This window comes from Ovis aries, chromosome 2, assembly GCF_016772045.2.
Source record: "Ovis aries strain OAR_USU_Benz2616 breed Rambouillet chromosome 2, ARS-UI_Ramb_v3.0, whole genome shotgun sequence".
Lineage (NCBI taxonomy): Eukaryota > Metazoa > Chordata > Mammalia > Artiodactyla > Bovidae > Ovis > Ovis aries.
The window spans coordinates 147,389,928-147,411,599 of record NC_056055.1 but is presented as its reverse complement, the minus strand read 5'-3'; the positions used below and the strand labels follow the sequence as shown (position 1 = coordinate 147,411,599).

The following is a 21,672-nucleotide window of genomic DNA, read 5'->3' as shown; positions in this document are numbered from 1 at the left end:
ATGAAATTACTTAGGGGAAGAGTATGATATAGGATAAGAAGAGAAGAAAAGGGCCTAGGATCGGGTCTTGAGAAACACTGTTGAGAGTTGTCAATCAGAAACCACATCATTAGCTACTGTAAAAAGCAAAGGATTTGCCTTCCTAAAATTTGAATTAAGTTTACCCTTGAAGAAGTACAATGAGCATTTAAATAAGCAGGACTAATATTCACAGGCTCCACACTTGAATTTTAGAAAAGAATGAATTACCTTTGTCTCCTTCACTATCAAATGACAATCTCCTTCGCAGTTTACAGTTGTCTGCTTCAGAATCATTCATGGACTGTGATCGTAGTAAGAGATCAGCCTTTGTTAATGGAACGTGAAGATAAAGTGGAAGATTATTCAGTTTGAACACAGTGTATCATCAGTAAACTCTACTATTTCATATCATTTCAACCACTAAGACTTAATTAATAGATTGCAGGCAAATAACTACAACACTTTGTTGATGATTTTCTCTAAATTATAAAATAGAGAATAATTCTAGTAGTTTAACCAGGGAAATCATAGTTGTAGAAGTTATTTATCAGAAATGTTTGGGGATGATGTCAACACTTGCAGACAACATATATTTCTCCCTGTGTAATATATTTTATGTAACTTGGAAAAGTTAAAATAAAAATAGCAACAATTTAAAAAATTGAAAAATCTGTGTCATTGCAGAAAAAAATGTGTAATTATAATTAGCTATGATGTTTAAATTACATGGTAAAGATCGCAAGGTTAAATTTCGCAGTAAATACAAGGTTGAATTCAATGAACACTATGCTCTGAAGCCTATTTTGTTCCCCATTCTTCCTTCCTCCCTCTCTTATAAACAAAACTGGGGGTTTCCAAATAAATAAAACAAATGGAAGCTTCTGTTTTGTTTATTTGGTTGCTGCCTATAATTTTTACAAAGAAGTTATCTGAGGTAGATGCTTGAAGCAACTTCTTATTTTGAAGCAAAATAAGAATGAGGTCAGTGATTTTAAACTGCAACTTGATAAAATTCTGAATTAAAATCATTATAAAAAGCATACAGTCTTGGTAACTTGGACCTCCTACCACCTGATTTTTCAACTTTCAGCATTTTGTAAAGAAGTAATTATCTGAGCTAGTGCCTCGGGTTATCAAATGGTACTCTGGTGACCTTAAATTCTTTAAGTCTCTTCTCTCACAGTATCCTGGGAATGACTATAACTCTAGGGAAAATGAAATCTACCAAGTTTTACCTAACTATTGACTTGAGAATCTTACTTTCCAGAGACTTTATTAGTTAACATGAAAATACATTTGCAAGTGTCAAAACATTTGGTTTCTGGCAAGAAATGTGTTTAGAGATGGAGTTAGGATTATGAGTTTGGTCGGGAGGGTGAGGAGATAGAGAACAACCTAGTAATAAACTGTGGGCTACAACATAAAATCTATTCTTAGAATACTCTCAGGTGATAAGGACACATTTTCCTGGTGGAGGAGGGTGAGTGAGGGCCTTAAGGGCTACGCTCTCGAAATTGATCCTATGTTAAATCACATGTAACATTATTTAAGATACTATTTCTACTAGAGTATATGTTATTCATTCTGCCTCAATAATTTTGACTTAGGTATAGGCCTGATTAATTTATACTTCTACAATTTAGAAATTGTGTTAAATATGTACCTAAACTTTAGGAATTTAACTTCATGATTATTGAAAAGATACTGCTAACCAATATACAGTGTAAATAGTATCTGAGAGAATATTTTAACCTCTGTATAAGATAAATTCTTTTTAGGTGATTTTCAATAGCCTAGAATCACCCATTTGTAACAAATAACTGTCACATTCAATATAAAAAAAAGGCTATTATTGATCAAGTATAGCTCCTAAAAGTTCCTAAAAGGTCAAATTGAACTACTAAAGTTATTCAACATACTTGAGGGCAATTAGACCTAATTCCTTCTTTATAATTGAGAAATTCTAACATTAAGTTGGCTTTTTCTTTCGAATAGTCACAATTTTTTAACTGTTTACGCTATTTCACTTGATCTTTCAGAGGTCCTTGGGCATCTAAGGATAAAATAAAATGTCAGAGTCCAAAACTGAGCAGGTAACATATACCTTCGCACTCTCATGCCTCAGGTTGAAAGTCAGCTCTAGGTTTGTGAGAAAGTGATCGGAAAACTCAGGATACATGTCCAAAACCTCTAGCAAATCTTCTCTCTGAATCTTATGCAAGTCACAGTATGTGAGTGCTCTTACATCTGCGTTAGACTTTCCAGGTTTGGCATAAAGATGGACCATTTCTCCAAATATATCATTTTTTCCTAAAAGATCAAAATGAGAAAAGGAAAAAAAAAGAAATGAAAGAAATCTGAACTTAATGTTTTACTTCTAAAAGTTGAAGGGGACCACTGACCTATCCCTGAACCAAACATTTCCCATGTAACACCTGACTGCCAACAGACACTTGGGCAGCACAGTCCTAGAGCCATGTACGGACTGCCTCAGTTGCATTTGTTTGCTGACCAGCATCTTACCTTTCAGAGCTCTGGTCCTGGTATAATCCCCATTATTTCCTAGTTTTGATTCTAGGCTAAGCATCTGGAATGCAGCAAACATGACTTTGGTCTGCTATATTTTTGGCAAGAGCCTGCTGCTGCTGCTGCTGCTGCTAAGTCGCTTCAGCCGTGTCCAACTCTATGCGACCCCATAGACGGCAGCCCACCAGGCTCCTCTGTCCCTGGGATTCTCCAGGCAAGAACACTGGAGTGGGTTGCCACTTCCTTCTCCAATGCATGAAAGTGAAAAGTGAAAGTTAAGTCGCTCAGTCGTGCCCGACTCTTAGCGACCCCATAGACTACAGCCTGCCAGGCTCCTCTGTCCATGGGATTTTCCAGGCAAGAGTACTGGAGTGGGGTGCCATTGGCAAGAGTCTAGTGTGGTCTAATTCCGTCACTCTAGGAATAAAGGAAAGGCTGCGGTGAGTCACAAACTTTCTATCTCAGAATGGTCTCAGGAGGTGATGCCAAGCATGGGTTACGGTAGATCTCTTTTAACTTAGAGGACTAGGGGTACGATTTGAATACACCCAGTTGCCTTTAGTAACTACTTTTGGAACTGCCCTTAATAATACATCTAGTTATATTTTCAAACTGTATGGCCTTTATTCCGAAGGTGTGTCCTTCCTGCTCTTTTGCCAAGCCTGGGGTTATTTCAGTGTCTGGTTTCTGATGGGCACCTCCCATCCCCTCTGCCTAGCCATGTGTCACTTCTTTCCTAGGTCTCCTTCAACTGTGAGGAAGAGAATGACAGTAACAACAAATGCTTATTGAAGACTAAGCAGGTGTCAGGCTCTGCCTCAAATGCTTAGGTGCAATATCTCACTTGATCCCCAAAATAACCTAATGAAAAAATTACTAATTATTATCCAAATGTTATGAAAATGAAAGAGGATTACAGAGTGTAAACGGATTAAGTCAAGGTCACCTTCTTAGTTGGGTGAGATCAAGGTAGAGAGAAAGCAGCCATAACTACATCCCATGCATTCTGACTCCAGTTAAAATCTTTGCACAGTTGATATATCTCATCTCCTCCCATTCTTTTCCCTGAATGTCATGGCCACTTAGATCTTTCTGTCTCTGAAGCCAAGATACTTAAAAATTGTACCTATGAAATACACGTGCAGTAACTACTGATGGAGTATTGATTATGTAACTTTGAAAGGTAGGAGATGGCAGTGTAAAATGTACCTTCTTACATATATACATATATCCTAAAGTTACTTTTCAGATTTAGAAAAACCTTAGTGGACCTGTTACTTATCTTTTTGGTAAACAAGTCCATATATACCCAACTATGGAAACTACCAAAGACTTTTAAACAAAAAAATTCGAGGTAAGAGAAAAACTCTGTGATGTTCTTATTTTAAATGTGAATGTAATGGGGAGAAATCAGATGCCATATCTTTATAAGAAAAATTCATGTTGGAGAGAATACTTTAACTTTCATTTAAATAAATACTTAGCTTTTAAAAAAAATTGAATGAGGAATCGTAATTTCTGAGGCTTTTAAGTGAAGATTTACATGGAAATGGAGACAGGAAAGGAGAATCTCTTGAAAGTCTTTATAGTTTTGATACGTTAGTACAGATATTATCAGAGAAAAGCTCTGAACTAAATTCAGCATGAGCTTTGTATTTGTATTTTACATGATTGTAAGTGAGCAAAGAGTAAGCCAGTCACCATGTACAGCTTAACTACATTCTAAAATTACTATTTTATAAAGCAAGACAGCTTGTTACCTTCCTGTAGAAGTTAAGGCTGGCTGATTTGAAGATCAGGAATGCAATGATGCATGCTTCTTCCTTGGCAACAGACTAGAACTGTCAAGGCCAAATCAAGTGAAAATCTCACTTTACTCTAGCTGCTAAGTGATTTAAAATATATTTTTATTCTTGGTCTGCTTATTGGATTATAAACCAAATTGTACCTCTGATCAAGTTTGAGAAAATTTTTTAAAAAATTTCTCATCATGATATAATTACCAAGATATATAAATCTCTCAAACATCTTCATTCATGTATTGGGTTCTGTGTTAGGCTCACTGGTTCTATACAATAGAGAAGAAAACAGACAATATCCTCATCCTTTGGATGTTAACATCAAGAGTCAAGTAAAAGGAAATCACTGAATTATGTGCTTTTTATTTAAATAGAACCAGATTTAATCCATGGGGAAAAAATGAGTGTATATGTTCCTAAACATTGGGAGTGGGTGCTCCCAGGGAGACAGAGCCTTAAACTTACTGGCTAGGGGATAGGAGAGAACAAAAACTGATCTCATTTCTCTCTGCCCCCTTGTGCTTTCCCATTGTTCTAATATTCCAAAGAAATCCTAAAAGTTCACACTGACTAAATTTATTTTTGAAGAGGCAGATTGGAGAGATGGACTTTCTTTTGCACCCAAACCAGTTTAACTTATGAATTTTTATCTCCTCAACACCTTGATCCCTGTGTGTTGTTTATAGCCGTATATTACTCATAACCTAGGTAAGGACTCATATAATTCTATTTGATGGGACACAGTAGTAAAGTGTACAGCAAATAGATGAATTCATCAACATACAAACCTAGTTGATGACAGGCATTGGCACATGCTAGCAAGTATGCTTATTACATATACATTTTATTTAAGGTGATGAGGACTCAGCATGAATCCACGATCCTGTAACACGAAAAGGAAAATGCCATTTTCATATATTTGGCCTCAAAGGCTTAAGTGGCTGCCAAGAATGGAAGCATTTACACACCAGAGAACAAGTGAGAGAGTCAAGAAAATGTATTTTCTGCAAGGTTAATATGATTTGAATTGAATTTTAAGTAAAGCTTTAAAATTATTCATCAATCTTAAACAGTACTCATAAATAAATAGGAAAGTCCTGTTTTCTGTCATTTTAAACTACGCACTACACTGGCTAAAAGCTGAATTTGTGACTGCCCAATTTTAAAACACTCACCCAGAATAGCTACCACAATGTCATCTTTGAGGATTTCAATGGAGCCTCTGGATAAGAAATAAAGAGCAGTGAGGACATCCCCACAGTGAACCAGGGTGTCTCCTGGAGGTGCATGGGTGGTCTTGAACTTCATTGCCAAAGCTCTAAGGCAACCTTTACTCGCCCCCCGAAAGGCTTTGCAGTTTTGCAGCAAAGTCTGGTTGAGATGTAGACAAATGTCAGCTTGTAAACATTCTGGGAAACCCTTTAGGACCTGAAGAAAAAAAGAGAAAGAGTTTCATACTACCAGCACACAGAGGACCTCCACCTGAAATAAAGTATACTTCTTGTTCACAGCACTTCAGGTGTAGTAACTGTCACACAGGAGGTCTCACAATGCTTCTACTTCACCTAACTTGATGCATATTTGGTTAGCTAAACATGTCAGAATTTGAACTCAAATATGTGTTCTCTGAATTAACTGCAGGCATTCAGACTCAACACAAATGCTGTCTCATTAAAATATAATGCCTACAACATTTCACACTGCTTCTCATTGCCTGCATTATGTTATGTAGCACCATACTGTGCACAGAGATAATGCAATGTGACAATTAATAAGACATAATTAATGAAAGGTGGTACAACTAGAAAGACAGCCTTCTGAAGGAATCTCAAGTCAATTTGGACTGCTATCTCTGGTATACATCTCAGTTATAATTAATATAAATAATGATCCTGAAATAGCCATGGTATTTGCAAATGTCATATACCAGAGAGGGCTCTTAGCTAACAATACATTGAGTATTTACATTTCATAAGCACATTATTTTACACTAAATATTTTGATAAGTACTGAAAACAGAGAAAGGAAAGGAGAACAGCAAAAGTACTTTAAAAGTGCAGTTCGGTTTTCAGAAATAGAAATTGTGCCAGAATTTATGATGCATACATAAAGCTTCTAACAGCTCTATGGTCTTGACAACCTATTCAGTGACTAAATAAAAATTTGTAAAAAAGATTAAACAATAACTTGTGACAAATGTTACTCACTTTAAACTGAATAAAATTTTGTTATTAAAAAAAATGTCCCATATACAATGAGTCAAGGTACCCAACTCTTGCTTCTCTGTATTTCTTAGCTATTTTGGGTGGCATATAGAGATTTTTAACTCTCAGGTTGACTTTCCTCTGTCAGTAAAAATAATTCATTTAAATATTCTTTGGAGTAGGGGGAGGAGGCATTATAAGTGCTTGATAATATAATTTTAGGATTTCTGACCTTTTGGGGTCAATCTTGTTATTGCTGTACACTATAGCTAAAGTAATAATAAATTACTTATTTAAATAAATAATAAATTTGTGTATGTAATTCTAATACATGTGACCCATAGAAGAACTTCAAATTAAATCATATTTTAGTTAACTTATATATATGAAAGCATCTGCAGGACGACTGTGTGAAGCAATTGGTCAGACTGGCTGTGACGTGATACAAAAGAATCATTGAAAGCCCTGAAATACTACAGCCACTGTTTCCCATTTTGCTTCCTTCATTGTAGAGTCACTCACAGAAATAGCTCAGGAGTGTTTTAGAAGAAAAGCCACATTGTATGTGTTCTGGTCGTGAATTTGCCACAGGTTGATGCTTGTGCAAGTCACTTTATCCATCTGTGTTTCTTTGACAGAGAATAAGAGCCTTTGCAATATCAAATTTGTCGTAAAGTACCATCTATTGTGTGCCAATTGCAAGACACCGCTTATCCAGCTGCATAAACCCAGACTTTTATCCTGAAGTTCCTGTAGGACCTAGCTCAGACCCAAAGAATGAGCTCTCTCTCCCCTTAACTGTAACCTTCAGGCTTCACCTCCATGACTGGACTCCTGTCGCATTTCCTACTTAGACCAGAGATCTCTCCAGAATGATAACTCTGTCCATTTCTGCCTTTGGGGTTGGAGACCTTTTTCCTACTCTTTATTGGGATTATAAGCAACCCAGCTCCTCTCATGGAAGTAGTCCTGTAGTTTGCTGATCCTTCTATCAGTCTAAACTAATCATATTGGCTTTGGCAAGTGATGTTAGACTAGAGATAAGCAGGTTTGGATACTGTCTTCTGCTATGGTAGGAACAGACTCCAGTTCACTGGCTTCTTTGCATATGATTTACTTTTCCTGGCTAAAGCCCACTATTGTGATCTCAGCATAACTCTCAGGTATCCTTATACAAATAAAAACATAAGGAACATTATTCCAAGAAACAAGTTGGATATGCCTATTTTTTTCTTAGGATTTATCTATAATATGGTACAAAAAGGCATTTTATATTTCACACAAATTGTGGAGATACTGGGCTTCCCCTGTGGCTTAGTGGTGAAGAATCTGCCTGCAATGCAGGAGACTCTGGAGAGGTGGGTTCCATCCCTGGGTCAGGGAGATTCCCTGGAGAAGGAAACGGCAACCCACTCCAGTATTATTTCCTGGAAAATCCCATGGACAGAGGTGTCTGGGAGGCTACAGTCCATGGGTTGCTGAGTCGTATACGACTGAAGCCACTGACCACCACTAGTGGAGATACTGCTGCCATTATAGTAGTCAGAATGAGGATGCTGAACTTACAGCTGCTAGCTTTGTATTTTTCCTGAGGTTTCCAAGGTATATTTTCTGAGTATAACCTGGTTATAGAAGAAAAAATTGTGCATGCACACGTGTGTGTATGTGTGTGTGTGTGTGTGTGTATGTGTATGCGTGCTTTGAGCTGGAAATGCACATGAGATCGAGGTAGGGGTTGTACACTTACTGGGTGTGATATGAGCTATGGAATCAGATAGGCATGAGTCGAAGTTTTAGTTCCATCCCTTACTAGCTGTGACTTTTATCAAGTCAATTAACTTTTCTTGAGATTCATTTTCCTTTACTGTAAAAATAGTATCTACCTCACAGTGTTGTGCCCACAATTAAATGTGCTAATGAATGTAAATCATCCTGTGCATTGTAGACATGCAATAGAAAGTTTACTTCTCACTTTTCCTGTGAGTTTTTTTCACACATATTTATTGTTCCTAAAGAACTGTTACATTCTCTTTGCTAGAAATTGAGAGATACAGTGCCCAATGTATTTTGTTGGTCTCATTTGGTGACTAGGAAATGCACCACTAAATTTTGTGTTCCATTGCCTCAAGACAGTTTTAATTCTTTTTCCTTTCATCTAACTTTTGTTTCCTCTTTATGACTTGTGTTAAACATTTTGGCTTGTAATTTTGCACTCAGGTTTTCACTGTGAGTTGTCTTAAATCCTTTTTGAAAGTAGTCAGTTGCTAGATCAATTTAGAACGATGTTTTTGGAATTCTAGTATTCTTAGAGTCATCCATGGAGCCTTAAGGGCACTTGGGAAAGTTTTTCAATATCTTTCTCTTATCAAGTGTCTTTCTCATGTGTTGTCAGCTCCTAACACCAATCTTAATAGAAGCAACAATCACTGGAGAAAATAACTCTAGTAGGAGGTACCATGGGGCTTCCCTGGTGGCTCAGTGGCCTAAAGAATCCACCTGCCAATGCAGGAGACACAGGAGACAGAGCTTTGTTTGATACCTGGATTGGGAAGGTTGCCTGAAGGAGGAAATGGCAACCCACTCCAGTATTGTTGCCTGGAAAATCCTAGGGCCACAGGAGCCTGGTGGGCTACAGTCCGGGCTACAGGCCATCACAGAAAAACTGGACATGACTTAGTGACTAAACAACAACTAAGGAGGCACTACAGAATTCTGTGGAGAGGCCTTTGTTTGTATGTAGTGGGGGTAAGATTCGCAGATCTTGGCGTAAAGGACTTGTCTAGATTAAGGAACCCTCCTATGATGTTAGCCCTTAACTGACTTTCTTAATTTTCTTAAGTCAATTACATAGAACTCAGTAGAAGCTAGGATTTATTCACTGAATCTCTTCCTAGCCCAGAGATTTGGAAGTCCTAAGTAAGTCAGCGGCGTTGGAATCTGGGTTATGCCTAAGTAAAGGGATTTTACAATGGGAGCTATAAGAGAGGGAGCTGTCTTGAAACAGAGGTAGCGGCACATTGAAAGGGTGGGAAGAAAGGTAGGGTTTAAGTGGGTATTTATCCAAGGCACCCCTTCCATTGGGCCCAGCCATGTTGCCTTTCTTGCTTCCAGTTGATTTCCTTTTCTGGTCAGGTGGTTCCTCTGCTGAACTACCTGATTTGGAACTTCCTCATTTAGCATTCGAATAGTGGCATTTTATTGAGCCTTAGCAGATAAAAGCCTTAGCATTTTATTTAGTCTTTAGCCTGGCTAAAAGAGAATCTGTTTCAAATACATAAGTACAGACCGGGACACAGGTTGGTTTAATGATTATTGCAGTCATGCTGCTACACTCTACACAAGCTTCTTGTCTGTCAGGCTCTGGAGCTGCTATGAGGGTACATAGCACCTTTTGCTGTGCAGATGGAGCCATTGTTGTACCGAGTTAGCCTGATGTCAGACTAAGGCCATTGCTCAGTTTCATGGCCTGCAGCTTGGAAAAGCAGTCTTCATTCTTTTAACAAATATTTATTATCTACTGTATACCAGGCACTATACTAGGCATGAGCGCATAACAATGAATAAAACATTCTTAAAATATCCCTGGTCCTCAAGCCTCTAAATGCTCTGATTAGAAAAAAATATATATATAAGGTTACTCAGAATTTCCCACATTTTCATGCCAAATCAGACTTTTATAATGCAAGTTTTCAATACTAATGGATGTTCAAAGGAACTATCAAGGTAATAGCTAATTTAAGGTGAGTAAAAAGTTCCTGAAAGTTTCAGAACATTTTTTTCAAGGCTGATAAAAATTCCATATCTTAATTATGATATAAAGTCACTTGAATATTTTATAAATGCAAAATTAACTTCCTTTTACTTGAATGTAGGTAGATAAAATTCCATGAAACTCTCAAATTATATAAGACAAATGAGACATTTGTTCTTTTAAGTGAGTAAAAAGTGCTTTCTGTGCCTGTGCAATCCATCCTATAACTTAGTACTAGAGAAATCAAATTTAAGGGACATTCAAACAGAACCACCCAACAACCACAAAACAAGATAGAAGTATTAAATCAAAGTCAGACTGAAGAAATGACAAATGGAGACAGCAAAAATGTAAATAACTATTCCACATGAACCATCTATCAAATGCTATTATTCCTTCCTCAGATTGAAGATATAAGATTCAATGTTTGCTGTTTCTTAGCTTGCATTGCAAAACACTCTCTTTTTGTGGTGTGTATACTGGCTAAGTTCTGTTAGAAGAATGTCAACAATTGAGTTTTTACCAAAAAAATAAACCAAACCAAAACCCTCCTTCCATAGTGTTTTGAACTCTTGTATTTCATTTTGAAAAAAAAAAAAAAAAAGATCTAATAGAGGTCCCCTACTTAGATAGCATTGGAAAGCTGACCTATGCTGTAATAAATGGCTTTTGGTTTGTTTCACTTAGCAGGGCTCCAGAGAGGGCCATTCCTAAAGGCAGCCTGAAGAGGGCACATGGAGAAAGACAGTCTGAATGCGGCAAATGGTTCCCCTAAACAGCAAATTAATCATAGAAACAACTTTGATAACTGTGACAACTAACAGTAGGAAATCTCCTTGGGTCCTTAAATATACTTAAATCTTGATAAACTAGTATTAATCAAAACATAAATTAACACTCATTAATGAAACATTAAAACTCAAGTATGCTTATCAAATAGATTATGCAAGAAATAAATCAAATCTTAAATCTCTACTCTAAATCACAGCCTTAATATTTTATACCATTTAAAAAATTCTAATATAATTATTACATACTATGTGGACATTCTAGATTTGATAACATCTTTAAAAGATACTAAACCTCACTTTTCACTGTTTCTAGAAGATAATGTTCCTTAATGGATTTCACAATTTTGAGGTCATCCCAGATTATATTATTTCTACGATTATCGTTTATCATTAAGGGATAGGGAGAACACATCTTTCATCTTTCCTGGGTGATTACCTGTTTATCCACTGATCAAGTCAGGTACATTCTTTTAGCAGTTTTAAACATACAAATATATATAGTCTTAGTCTGAAATCTCAAACTGCTTTTTCATCTCCTTTCTTATTTTACTTTCATGTGGCTAATGAGAAGAAAGAATTGTTTTAATGCATAGCACTATCACATGTGGTCAGATTGCTGGCAAAGCAGGGTATTAGAGAATCCATGACTAAGGGCTTTTATAAGTCTTGTGAAAATTAACTAATTTTCTGCATGCAACTTTTCAACATATATCATATGGTTACATCATTTAGGCAAAAAACATGAGCAGAACAAAATGCTGCTGCACACAGACATGGAAAACTGTCATAAATCCTGAACCAGTTGTGCTACAAGTAAATTTTCTCTGAAAAATGAAAACAGAGTCCTCCTTCCTGCATCTTCCCCTTCTCCCTTCCTTGGCCTGCAGTTCACATCCCCAGTTAACAGCTTAATTATGATATGTTCCTTTGCTTTCAGAAGGACACTAAAACTTTAACCTGATCCCAGTTAAGTCAGGGCCTAGGATGAGCTGCAGTGTGAGTGATGATGTATAGGCAGAGGGGATTTACTACTTTTACATACATAGTCTTGCTACTCCAACTCTGGAGCCCTTCTGCTAAATCAGCAAAGGCCTGACTTAAGAGGGTACACTAGGATTTTTGAAATAAGGTCTCGGGGGAAACCCTGGAACTCAGGAAAGTTTCTAAAGGCAACAGAAGGGATCCGCATCCTGAAAAACAATTTCAGGACCTTCCCCTCAACCTCCCAATTATTTGAGAGAGGGAGTGAAGGAAGAGATGAAGGAATACTTCATAAATACTTTTTAACAAATGGACGGATTTTAGATGAGCTGAGCTTGCCTACAAATTAAGGAAAAGGGCAGTGCAGTCTGCCATGTAATGAAAAAGTGATTTAAGTACCACTTCACATCTGATATATCATTTTGAACTTGAATCTAGCTTTATGTTTCAGAAAATTTTCTCATATGTAATATGTTACAATCATGTTTTGATTTATCAGCTTCATATAAGGACTATAGAAGGGTGATTTCCCCATTTTTTCACACGAAACTAAAGAATAAGTGCATTAAGGGTTTCCCTGGTGGTTTCATGGTAAAGAATTCACCTGCCAATGCAGGAGATGCAGGTTCAGTCCCTGGATTGGGAAGAGCCCCTGGAGAAGGAAATGGCAACCCACCCCAGTATTCTTGTCTAGGAAATCCCAGTGACCCAGGAGCCTGGCGGGCTACAGTCCACGGGGTCAAAAGGAGTCGAACATGACTAACTGCATAAACAACAACAAAAAGTTCATTCAGGGATTTTATTTGTGGAAGAATTAAGACTCTAAACTTAGTCCAGGATTCCTTCAACCCTTGTGACTTGCCATAGCTGTTCATCAGAGTGGATTTCTACAGTTGCTACTAGTATGGTGAAGTACAAAATGTTTTCCATTCATTCATCGGTTTTATCAATAAGCAACAAAGAACAGAAATGTGGCATAAATGCTATTTTTTTTTTGTACTGGTTATGGTATTTGTTTCCCAGAAAGATTAAAACAATTCAGTTGTTTTCTAGGGAAAGTGATGGTTCTATTGGCAATTTTATAACTTTTTTCATAATAGCAGAAGCTCTCAAAATAGCAGAAGTTTTCTTCCTCCATCTATTAGATTCCGCTTCTGTAGAATGTGTTTAGTCTTGTTACCCAACACTCCAAATGTTCCATATTGTTGTGTTCTTGTACATTCCTACTTCTACAAATTGAGTTTCAAACCAGCTGTGTAAGTTCCAAAACATATGTACGTCAGCTGTACTTGTTCATGAAATCACATAATTCAATTGCATTGCACATGAATGAAGTAAGTATGACTAAAGAGAGAGCAGGGTTCCCCCATCCCCATGAAAATAAAACGACATGTTTTGGAAAACTTCATAAAAGTGAGTCCTTGTAAACAAATGCAGTCATAGATTCATTTTGTATTAGGTGTGGGTACTTAAACATTTATAAAAGTGGAAATGTTATATAGACCATTAACTCTAAAAAAAATAATTAAAAAGTGACTAAAAATCAGAAACATGAAAATTAAGAACAACACTCTATGATAACCTTTGTATCAAAAAATACGTAATTTAGAATGCAGTAGAAAAATTCATATCAAAATCCATGGAACCACAGAAAAATTTACATCGAAAGGAGAATATTAGTCTTAATGTCTTAGTTATTTCAGAAAGAAAGACTCAAAAAAACTTAAAACAAATGTAAAAATAATAGAACAAGACAAAGAAATAAAAAAGAGGGTAATGAAGGCAAATGCTGAAAATGAAAAGAATAGTAGCAATAATAAATTAATCCAAATGCTAGTTCATAAAAATACAGTGAAATAAGTGAATCTTTCAAAGGCCCGCTAAAGGAAGGAAAAAAGAACAAAAATATGCAAATTTAGCAATGATAAGGCAGAGGTAGCTACTGATATGGAAAAAGACTGAATAAATGAGTTAAAAGAGAATCTTTGAAGCCATTTTGTAACAACTTTGAAAGCCTAGATGTAATGCATTAATTTTTTCCCAAATATGAATTATCAATATTGACCAAGAAAGAAACAGAATAAATAATTACCATAGTAGAGATTGAATGGTGGTTAAAGAACTACTATTAAAACCACCACGACCACATAGTTTAACAGATGATTTCTTTAAATTTAAAAAGCTTATAACTATAGAACAATATCACTGTAAAATAGATGCACAGTTATGAATAATTTACGGGCTAATACAATCAACAAAATATCAAAAATATCTGTGACCAAGTAGGATTTATTTCAGAAATGCAAGGATTTTTTTAAACTAATAGTTTTAATGGTAAAATTATTTTCAAAAAGTCAGCTACTACTATTCAAAACTGTTTTGGAGAATCTAGTGAATTCATATGGAAAATAAATAGGATTTTTTCAAAAGAGAATGGATGTATCTCTTTTTGTTGCTGATATGATACTTAGAACATCCAAGAGTAAATCCTCAAGGACCTCTCCTCCTGTTTAAACAAAGCCAGCCCAAATCAGACTAAAACAAAGTAAAGGAAAAGTCCAGTAAGAGTGAGGCAGATAGGGAATTCCCTGAGAGTCCAGTGGTTAGGACTCTGCACCTTCAGTTCCCTGGGGGTTGGGGTTCAATCTCCGGTCAGGGAGCTAAGAGCCTGCAAATCGTGTGGTAAGGCAAAGAACAAATGAAAAAACGAGACAGACAATATGTTAGCATGGCTATAAGGAAGAAAAATAGCAGGTAAAAATGGAAATGTATAATGTATTTCATTTGGTTGACTAAGATAGATAAATTTAAGAATGAATTTAATAACAAAGGTAAGAATATCTAAGAGCATTAGAAAAATCTTACTGAAGGAGACACAATTATTTTAGGCTCTAAATCAGTGGCTCTCAATCCTGGATACATGTTAGAACAGACATAAAAATACTGGTGCTCTGACATAGCTATAAACAATTCTGGTATAAATACGTGTTGCAGAGTAGGTCTGAAGCACTAACATTTATATATTCAGATGATTTTAATGTGCAGCAAGGAACTTAATATTGAAATTTCAAAGTCATTTAAAAATTAATATAAAATTCATAGAAAGAAAAGGGTTAGCAACAGGTATTTGATTCATTCTCTCTCCTTCCTGAGTAATACCTGGAAAGAAAAGTGACTAGATAATGACAAAGATTAATGGCCTGCTCTTCACAAGCACACTAAAAGTGTGGGGCAGCTCTTATCTATGGAGTGGCATTTATCTGTGGCAGGGTGTGTCTAGTTTAAATTGCTTACAGTAAACAAATATTTCATTGATTTATAGGACATTACTTTTTAGAAAATGTCCTGTAAGCTATGTAACTTCCAGACTCTAAAATGTGCATGTCTGATGACCAAAAGTGCTTCATTCTGCATGGTTTAGGGTCCTCCTATGTTAAATCTGATTTAAGTTTTATGCAGGATACTTCAAGCGGAATGCTTGGCTGGATGAATCACAAGCTGGAATCCAGATGGCTGGGAGAAATAAAAACCACCTCAGGTGTGCAGATGATACCACTTTAATGGCAGAAAGTGAAAAGGAACTAAAGGGCCTCTTGATGAGGATGAAAGAAAAGAGTGAAAAAGCTGGCTTGAAACTGAACATTCAAAAAACTAAGATAATGGCATCTGGTCCCATCACTTTGTGGCAAATAGAAGGGGAAAAAGTGGAAACAATAACAGATTTTATTTTCTTGGGTTCCAAAATCACTGAGGGCTGTGACTTCAGCCATGAACTTAGGATGCCTGCTTCTTTGAAGAAAAGCTATGACAGACCTAGATTAAAAAGCAGAGACACCACTTTGCTGACAAAGATCAGTAGAGTCAAAGCTATGATTTTTCTAGTAGTCATGTATGGATGTGAGAGTTGGAAGAGTGAGGCTGAGCACCAAAGAACTGATGCTCTCAAATTGTGGTGCTGGAGAAGGCTCTTGAGTGTCCCTTGGATAGCAAGGAGATCAAACCAATCAACCCTAAAGGAAATCAACTCTGAATATTCATTGGAAGGATTGTTGCTGAAGCTGAAGTTCCAATAGTTTGGCCACCTGATGCTATGAGCTGACTCATTGGAAGAGACTCTGATGCTGGGAAAGGTAGAGGGCAAAAGGAGAAGGGAGTAGCAGAGGATGAGATGGTTAAATAACATCACTGACTCAATGGACATGAATTTGAGCAAACTCTGTGAGATAGTAGAAGGCAGAGGAACCCAGCGTGCTACAGTCCATGGGGTTGCAAAGAATCGGACATGACTTAGTGACTGAACAACAACAATGTTAAAACTTAGAACACATACTAGAAGAAGGATCTCCATGCCTTGATTTGTCTGATGATTACATATATTCTCGACTAAACTTTGATATTGGTTACAAGTTCTGATTTTTGTGTGCTAGAAAAAACAATCTGATCTCTGGGTTATCTCAAAAGCCCAAATGGAATATGTCATAATTGAACTAAGATAGTCATATATTTTCTATGGAATAATAAATACTCTCAAATGCCCCCCAAAATAAGAAAAGCAAAATTAGTAAGAGTTGACTTGCCTTGTCAGATACCAAAGTGTGATATAAAGCTATTAAGCATAAATCAGAATTTATATTGCCATGTGCGTCATCGCTCAGTTGTGTCCGACTCTTTGTGACCCCATGAACTGTAGCCTACGAGGCTCCTCCGTCCATGGGATTTTCCAGGCAAGAGTACTGGATTGGGTTGCCATTTCTTTCTCCAGGGGATCTTCCTGACCCAGGGATCGAACCCAGGTCTCCTGCATTGCAAGCAGACGATTTACCCTCTAAGCCACCAGAGAATAGAGCAATATGGGAGTAAAGATATTTGTGCTGAGTTGCATCTGACTCTTTGAGACTCCATGAACTATATAGCCTGCCAGGCTCCTCTGTCCATGGGATTCTCTATGCAATAAAGCTGGAGTGGGTAGCTATTTCCTTCTCCAGGGAATCTTCCCTACCCAGGGATTGAGCCTGGGATGCCTGCATTGCAGGAGGATTCTTTACCATCAGAGCCATCAGGGAATATATATTTAAATTATACCTAATAATTTAATGTATAAATCGGGTGGTATTTAAAACCAAAAGTCCTATCTTCCATCCATGTGAAGATAATTTATAAAACTTCAAACAGATTCAGAATTTTCTTCCTTGATCATATAACGGAGCTCAAAGCCTAGAAAACTACTTGTGTAATCCACAGGTTTAGTGGGACCTTTGTGAAACAGGACAGGATCTCTGAAGTATACAGGAAAAGCTGACTAATTGGATGATACTAAAAAACAAAAAAATTAAAATCCAGACAATATCCTAAACAAACTCAACATATTGGAAAGACACTAGGGATAAATTGCAATCTAGATGAGAGACAGAGCATCAATGTCTATAAATGACAAAGAATTCTTTAAAAATGGCAAGGAAAGGGTTACCAAAATCCATACAAAAATGTTATGAATAAGTAATTCATAGGAGTGACATCTCAGTTAACCATTCTTGCCTTATTATAATAAAGCATTCTGAACTTGGTTCTGGTGTTGCCTACTCCAGCACAGCTCATACATAAGGCAGGTAAAATTAGAATTAGACTCTGGGCCAATGTTCCCATCTTAGAAAACATGACTAAGCCCTGTTTTCCTAGTGTCTACACACTGACTCACAGATAAAACTAGGTAAGGGCTAGCTGTGAACCGCTATGATTCAAGCACAATAATTACACTTGCATGGAGTGAGTCTTTGGTTTTCCCTCCCACCATGGTGGCTGTTTCTCACTACTGATATGTTTCAGTTCTGTGTGAATTGTCGAGCATTCTGAGTTAAGAAGATGGCCAGGAGAGTGAGGAAAATGATTTAGCATGGCTCCAGAAGTGTTAAAATGCACTATACAAGGGACTGGGCCCAAAGTGAGGAAGATTCTTACCAGATGGTCGCTAAACTGAGTGTGGAGTTCTTGGGGTAGCACACCTGACTAACAGCAGCCCAAGATGCAAACGAAAAGATTCTTTTGGAATATCTGGCATGAAAGAGGCATGATTATATATCTTTTTTTCCATTCACACTCATCTCCATGGATAGTAATATGTCTAACCATGAAAAATAATTAAATGTAGTTTTCCTGAGCCTGCTGCCTTAAGGCTATATGGTCAATTGGCCAAGATGAACTACTTGTGCTTATTTTTGCCTTTAAAAAATGATTTTAAAATATCTGGTCTAGTGGGTGGAAATTTACATATCCATTTTCAATATAAATTCTCAAGCTCTTGGTAATGTCTTGGGAAATTCTTTAACTAAATACTGGACTTTTATTTTGGGATAAATTGTGGATGGTTTGATTCCATTAAGCTTGATAAGTGCCAAGTTCCTCTAATATTTGAATTTAATGGACCTAAATTCATGTTTCCAAAGAATATTTTAAAAGTGAACATTGATGTCTTTATTTTCCATTATTGGCTCACCTGTACTGATTATTAATTGATCCTAAACTGTACTGAGCTTGAATTATTCCTGTGTTCCAAAGAAAGCATCTAGAAACATAGATCACTCTTTAGCATAAGAGACTGTACTTGAATCCTGTTTGAATAGCACCATAAATTTTGGAAGTTGAAAAAAACTTGAAACATTATTTCTGCCTTCCTACTACCATAGGAAGAACGTGAACAGAGAAACTGAAGCATAGAAGTGTGTTCATTGCCTCAGTGTGGTATTTCTGCAATGACTATTTTTCATGTGTAATGCCGCAGACCATGCTGCCATTATTTCTCTTGACTCAGGAATGGCTCAGGATCAGATCCCACTGTCGAACTTGATTTGCTTAAAGCAGTTTGGTGCTCGATGTAAACAAGTCTTTCTTAATAATGGTTGGAGACCAGCCTGAAGTGACCGTAATCATTTGTGAACCATGATTTAACATATACCATTTGTAATCTGAAAATACCAGATGCTTGTCTTAAGCTTGATATTGTTCATGTCAGGGGGCTCCAGATGGTATAATTATTGTGCTCTGTGGCATTTTTGAGACTTTAGGATAAAGAGCCTGGAGGAAAAATAGGAAGGACATGAGACTTGCCCTCTCTTAAACACCTGAGGTTCAGGTGCTAAATACAATTGTCAAGTATGTGTGTTAATAGTAGATTTCTTGCAAGTGGAAAATTTCACATATCCAGTTTCTGCTGATCCAGGCAATTCCTGTCAACTAATCAGCATGATGATGAAAATATCTTTTAAGGTTCATTGTAGACAGCCATTACTTTAATTCCACTCTTAAACAGCAACTATTTCTTTACAGAAAAATAAAAGATGTCACCAATCCTCAGTGTCATTATCATTTAAATGCAGGTTGTTTTTTTTTTTTTTTTTCCAATTCCCATGCTCCCTTTTTAAATATGTGAGTTTAAACTTTCCTATCTAAGTGTAGAGAAGGAGCATATGTCTTTCATATTAGGAGACATTTGTAATGCTCTCTGTACCTTGATTGCTAATTTTGAACTGATGCTTTTTAAACTATTACTGATCAAATAAAATTATCAATCTAAATTGTAGGCTCACCTATGCAAGAATTGTACTATGCTGCTTATATCTTTAAACATGAGTGTTTTTATTTTCTGAAGACTTCTTGGTAACAGGGTCCCTGCCCATTGGATGGCTAGTCAGACTTGAAAGGCATCATATTTGTAATCATTTTATTGTAGCCTTATAATGAAATAGTCCAAGGCTTTTCACTGACTATATCAACTTCGGTATATAAAGTATCATTAGAAAAAAGTAAAGGGTAATAAAAATATTACGGTAGAGACAAGATATGCTATTTTATAAATTTTGCTTTATATCCTGTGTGGCTTACTGTCACAAGGATTATTTTATCTGAGTTGCTGGATTAGACATTGAAAGAGCTCAAAATTACATTTCACTGCGGTGCATTAAAATAGGATATTAGTGGAGTATATTTGAAAGTGACGGCCTGGCACGGATGAAGTTATTTAAATAAACATAGGGAATGGGTGCAACAATAGTTTTGATGGAATGCAGTTAGATTGTAGATGCAGGTTAGTGTTAGTAGTTGCTAGTTAAATAGATGGTAGTTAGTAGTAGCAGCAAGCAGTTAGTAGTAGTAGTCTGTAGTCAGAGTTATCAGATAACAGAGGAGCAGGAAAGGAGTCAAGGAAAGAAATGAAATCAGATTTTTATTAAAACGTCCTTAGAAATCACATCAGCTCCAAGAAATAGGAATTTCTATTAAACAGTATGTCATTCTTCATGATTCTCTTTTCCATTTTCATTGGCTTTGCTCATTCGGTCCATTATAAGTGCGTGTTTTGTCACTCAAGAGTCCCACTCTGGGGCTTCCCAGGTGGCTTGGTGGTAAAGAATCTGCCCGGCAAGAGTCCTACTGTAATTCTAAGCAATTTTAGCCCACTAGGTTGTTCTTGATTGAAATCTCTAAATATTCTCCCTTGTTCAACTCTTCTCTGACCCTATACCTTCTTCGTTCCGAGGAATTAGTCTCTGCTTGACCGAAGGGGCTGGACCATGTGGTACGTACGAGTGCCACTGAGTCGCCTTCTTTATTCCTCAAAACCAAAGCCTCCATCATTTTTCTTTCTTCTCCTACTTCTCCTTAAGGAAACTTTGTCTATCTGGCTGCTAAAGAATGTATTCTTCTTTTTTAGGTTCTTATTTCAACTCCTTTCTATATCTGTTTCTCAAATTTTTCTGCATCAACACCCCAGACTAAAATACTCAACTGTTCTCCCTTCTTCTTAAAATAAATTAAATAAAGTTGTTTTTAGATTATCTGCTTTAATTCTGCCTTGGATGTCTCAAAACAGGGCCTCTATTCCTGTCCTTGTCTTTACCTGAAATGGTCTCCTTGGTTTCTCTGCCATCCACAATTCTACCATTCACTTACTTCAGTGGTTTTTGAATAATACTCAACAAAGAAATAACTGTTCCACAAAGGAGACTCAGAGGGAGCAAAAGAGTGTGCAGCAGATAGGTTAGACTCTACATCCTCAAGCAGAAAAACTCCCATAATAATTGCTTCACAGATTTAGCAAGGGCAGTTTTGGTGCTTTAGAACTATTTGAAAATGACATGTTCAATGAAATTACAGACAGGTTAAGTGACTTGTCCAAGATTAGTGGCATATTGATAGCTAGTACTTGGGTCTTCTGAATTTTTATTCTATATATATATTTTCTATTATTTAGGCATTATTAGAGGGCCATTTTTAGGTAAGGAGTAACAGTTTTCATTGAATGTTCAAAAAGGCTTTTCTTCCATGCAAATATAATTTTAAATTATGGAGTGGTTTCTGTCATTAATGATTTATTTCTCTCCATCCTGAATGATGGATAAATCATGGTTATTGGTGTCCTTATTCATCCAAGCCACGTTCCTTCACGTGCATGGCTTGATTCTACGATGACATGGAAGGTGATTTTCAGTTTTTGGCAGTGTTGTAACTAAAATCAATGTTAGATAATGTTTGAAAGTTTCAGATTGGGTTATAAGACAGTTTTGATTTTTTTGGGGAAATCCATTGAGGAACCTTCAGTCCTAATCTGA

At 36.6% G+C, this 21,672-nt stretch overlaps 1 protein-coding gene across 2 annotated transcripts in view; it reads right to left on the bottom strand.

Moving 5' to 3' along the window:
• The window catches only part of KCNH7 (potassium voltage-gated channel subfamily H member 7), a 539,652-nt gene that overhangs the window by 32,323 nt on the left and 485,657 nt on the right, over window positions 1–21,672 (bottom strand). For both annotated transcript variants that reach the window (XM_060411139.1, XM_060411140.1), the window contains exons 9-11: window positions 5,522–5,774; window positions 2,126–2,331; window positions 250–346 (exon numbers count right to left, since the gene is read on the bottom strand). In XM_060411139.1, coding sequence (XP_060267122.1) covers window positions 250–346; window positions 2,126–2,331; window positions 5,522–5,774 — 556 coding nt within the window. The remainder of the gene's footprint in view (window positions 1–249; window positions 347–2,125; window positions 2,332–5,521; window positions 5,775–21,672) is intronic.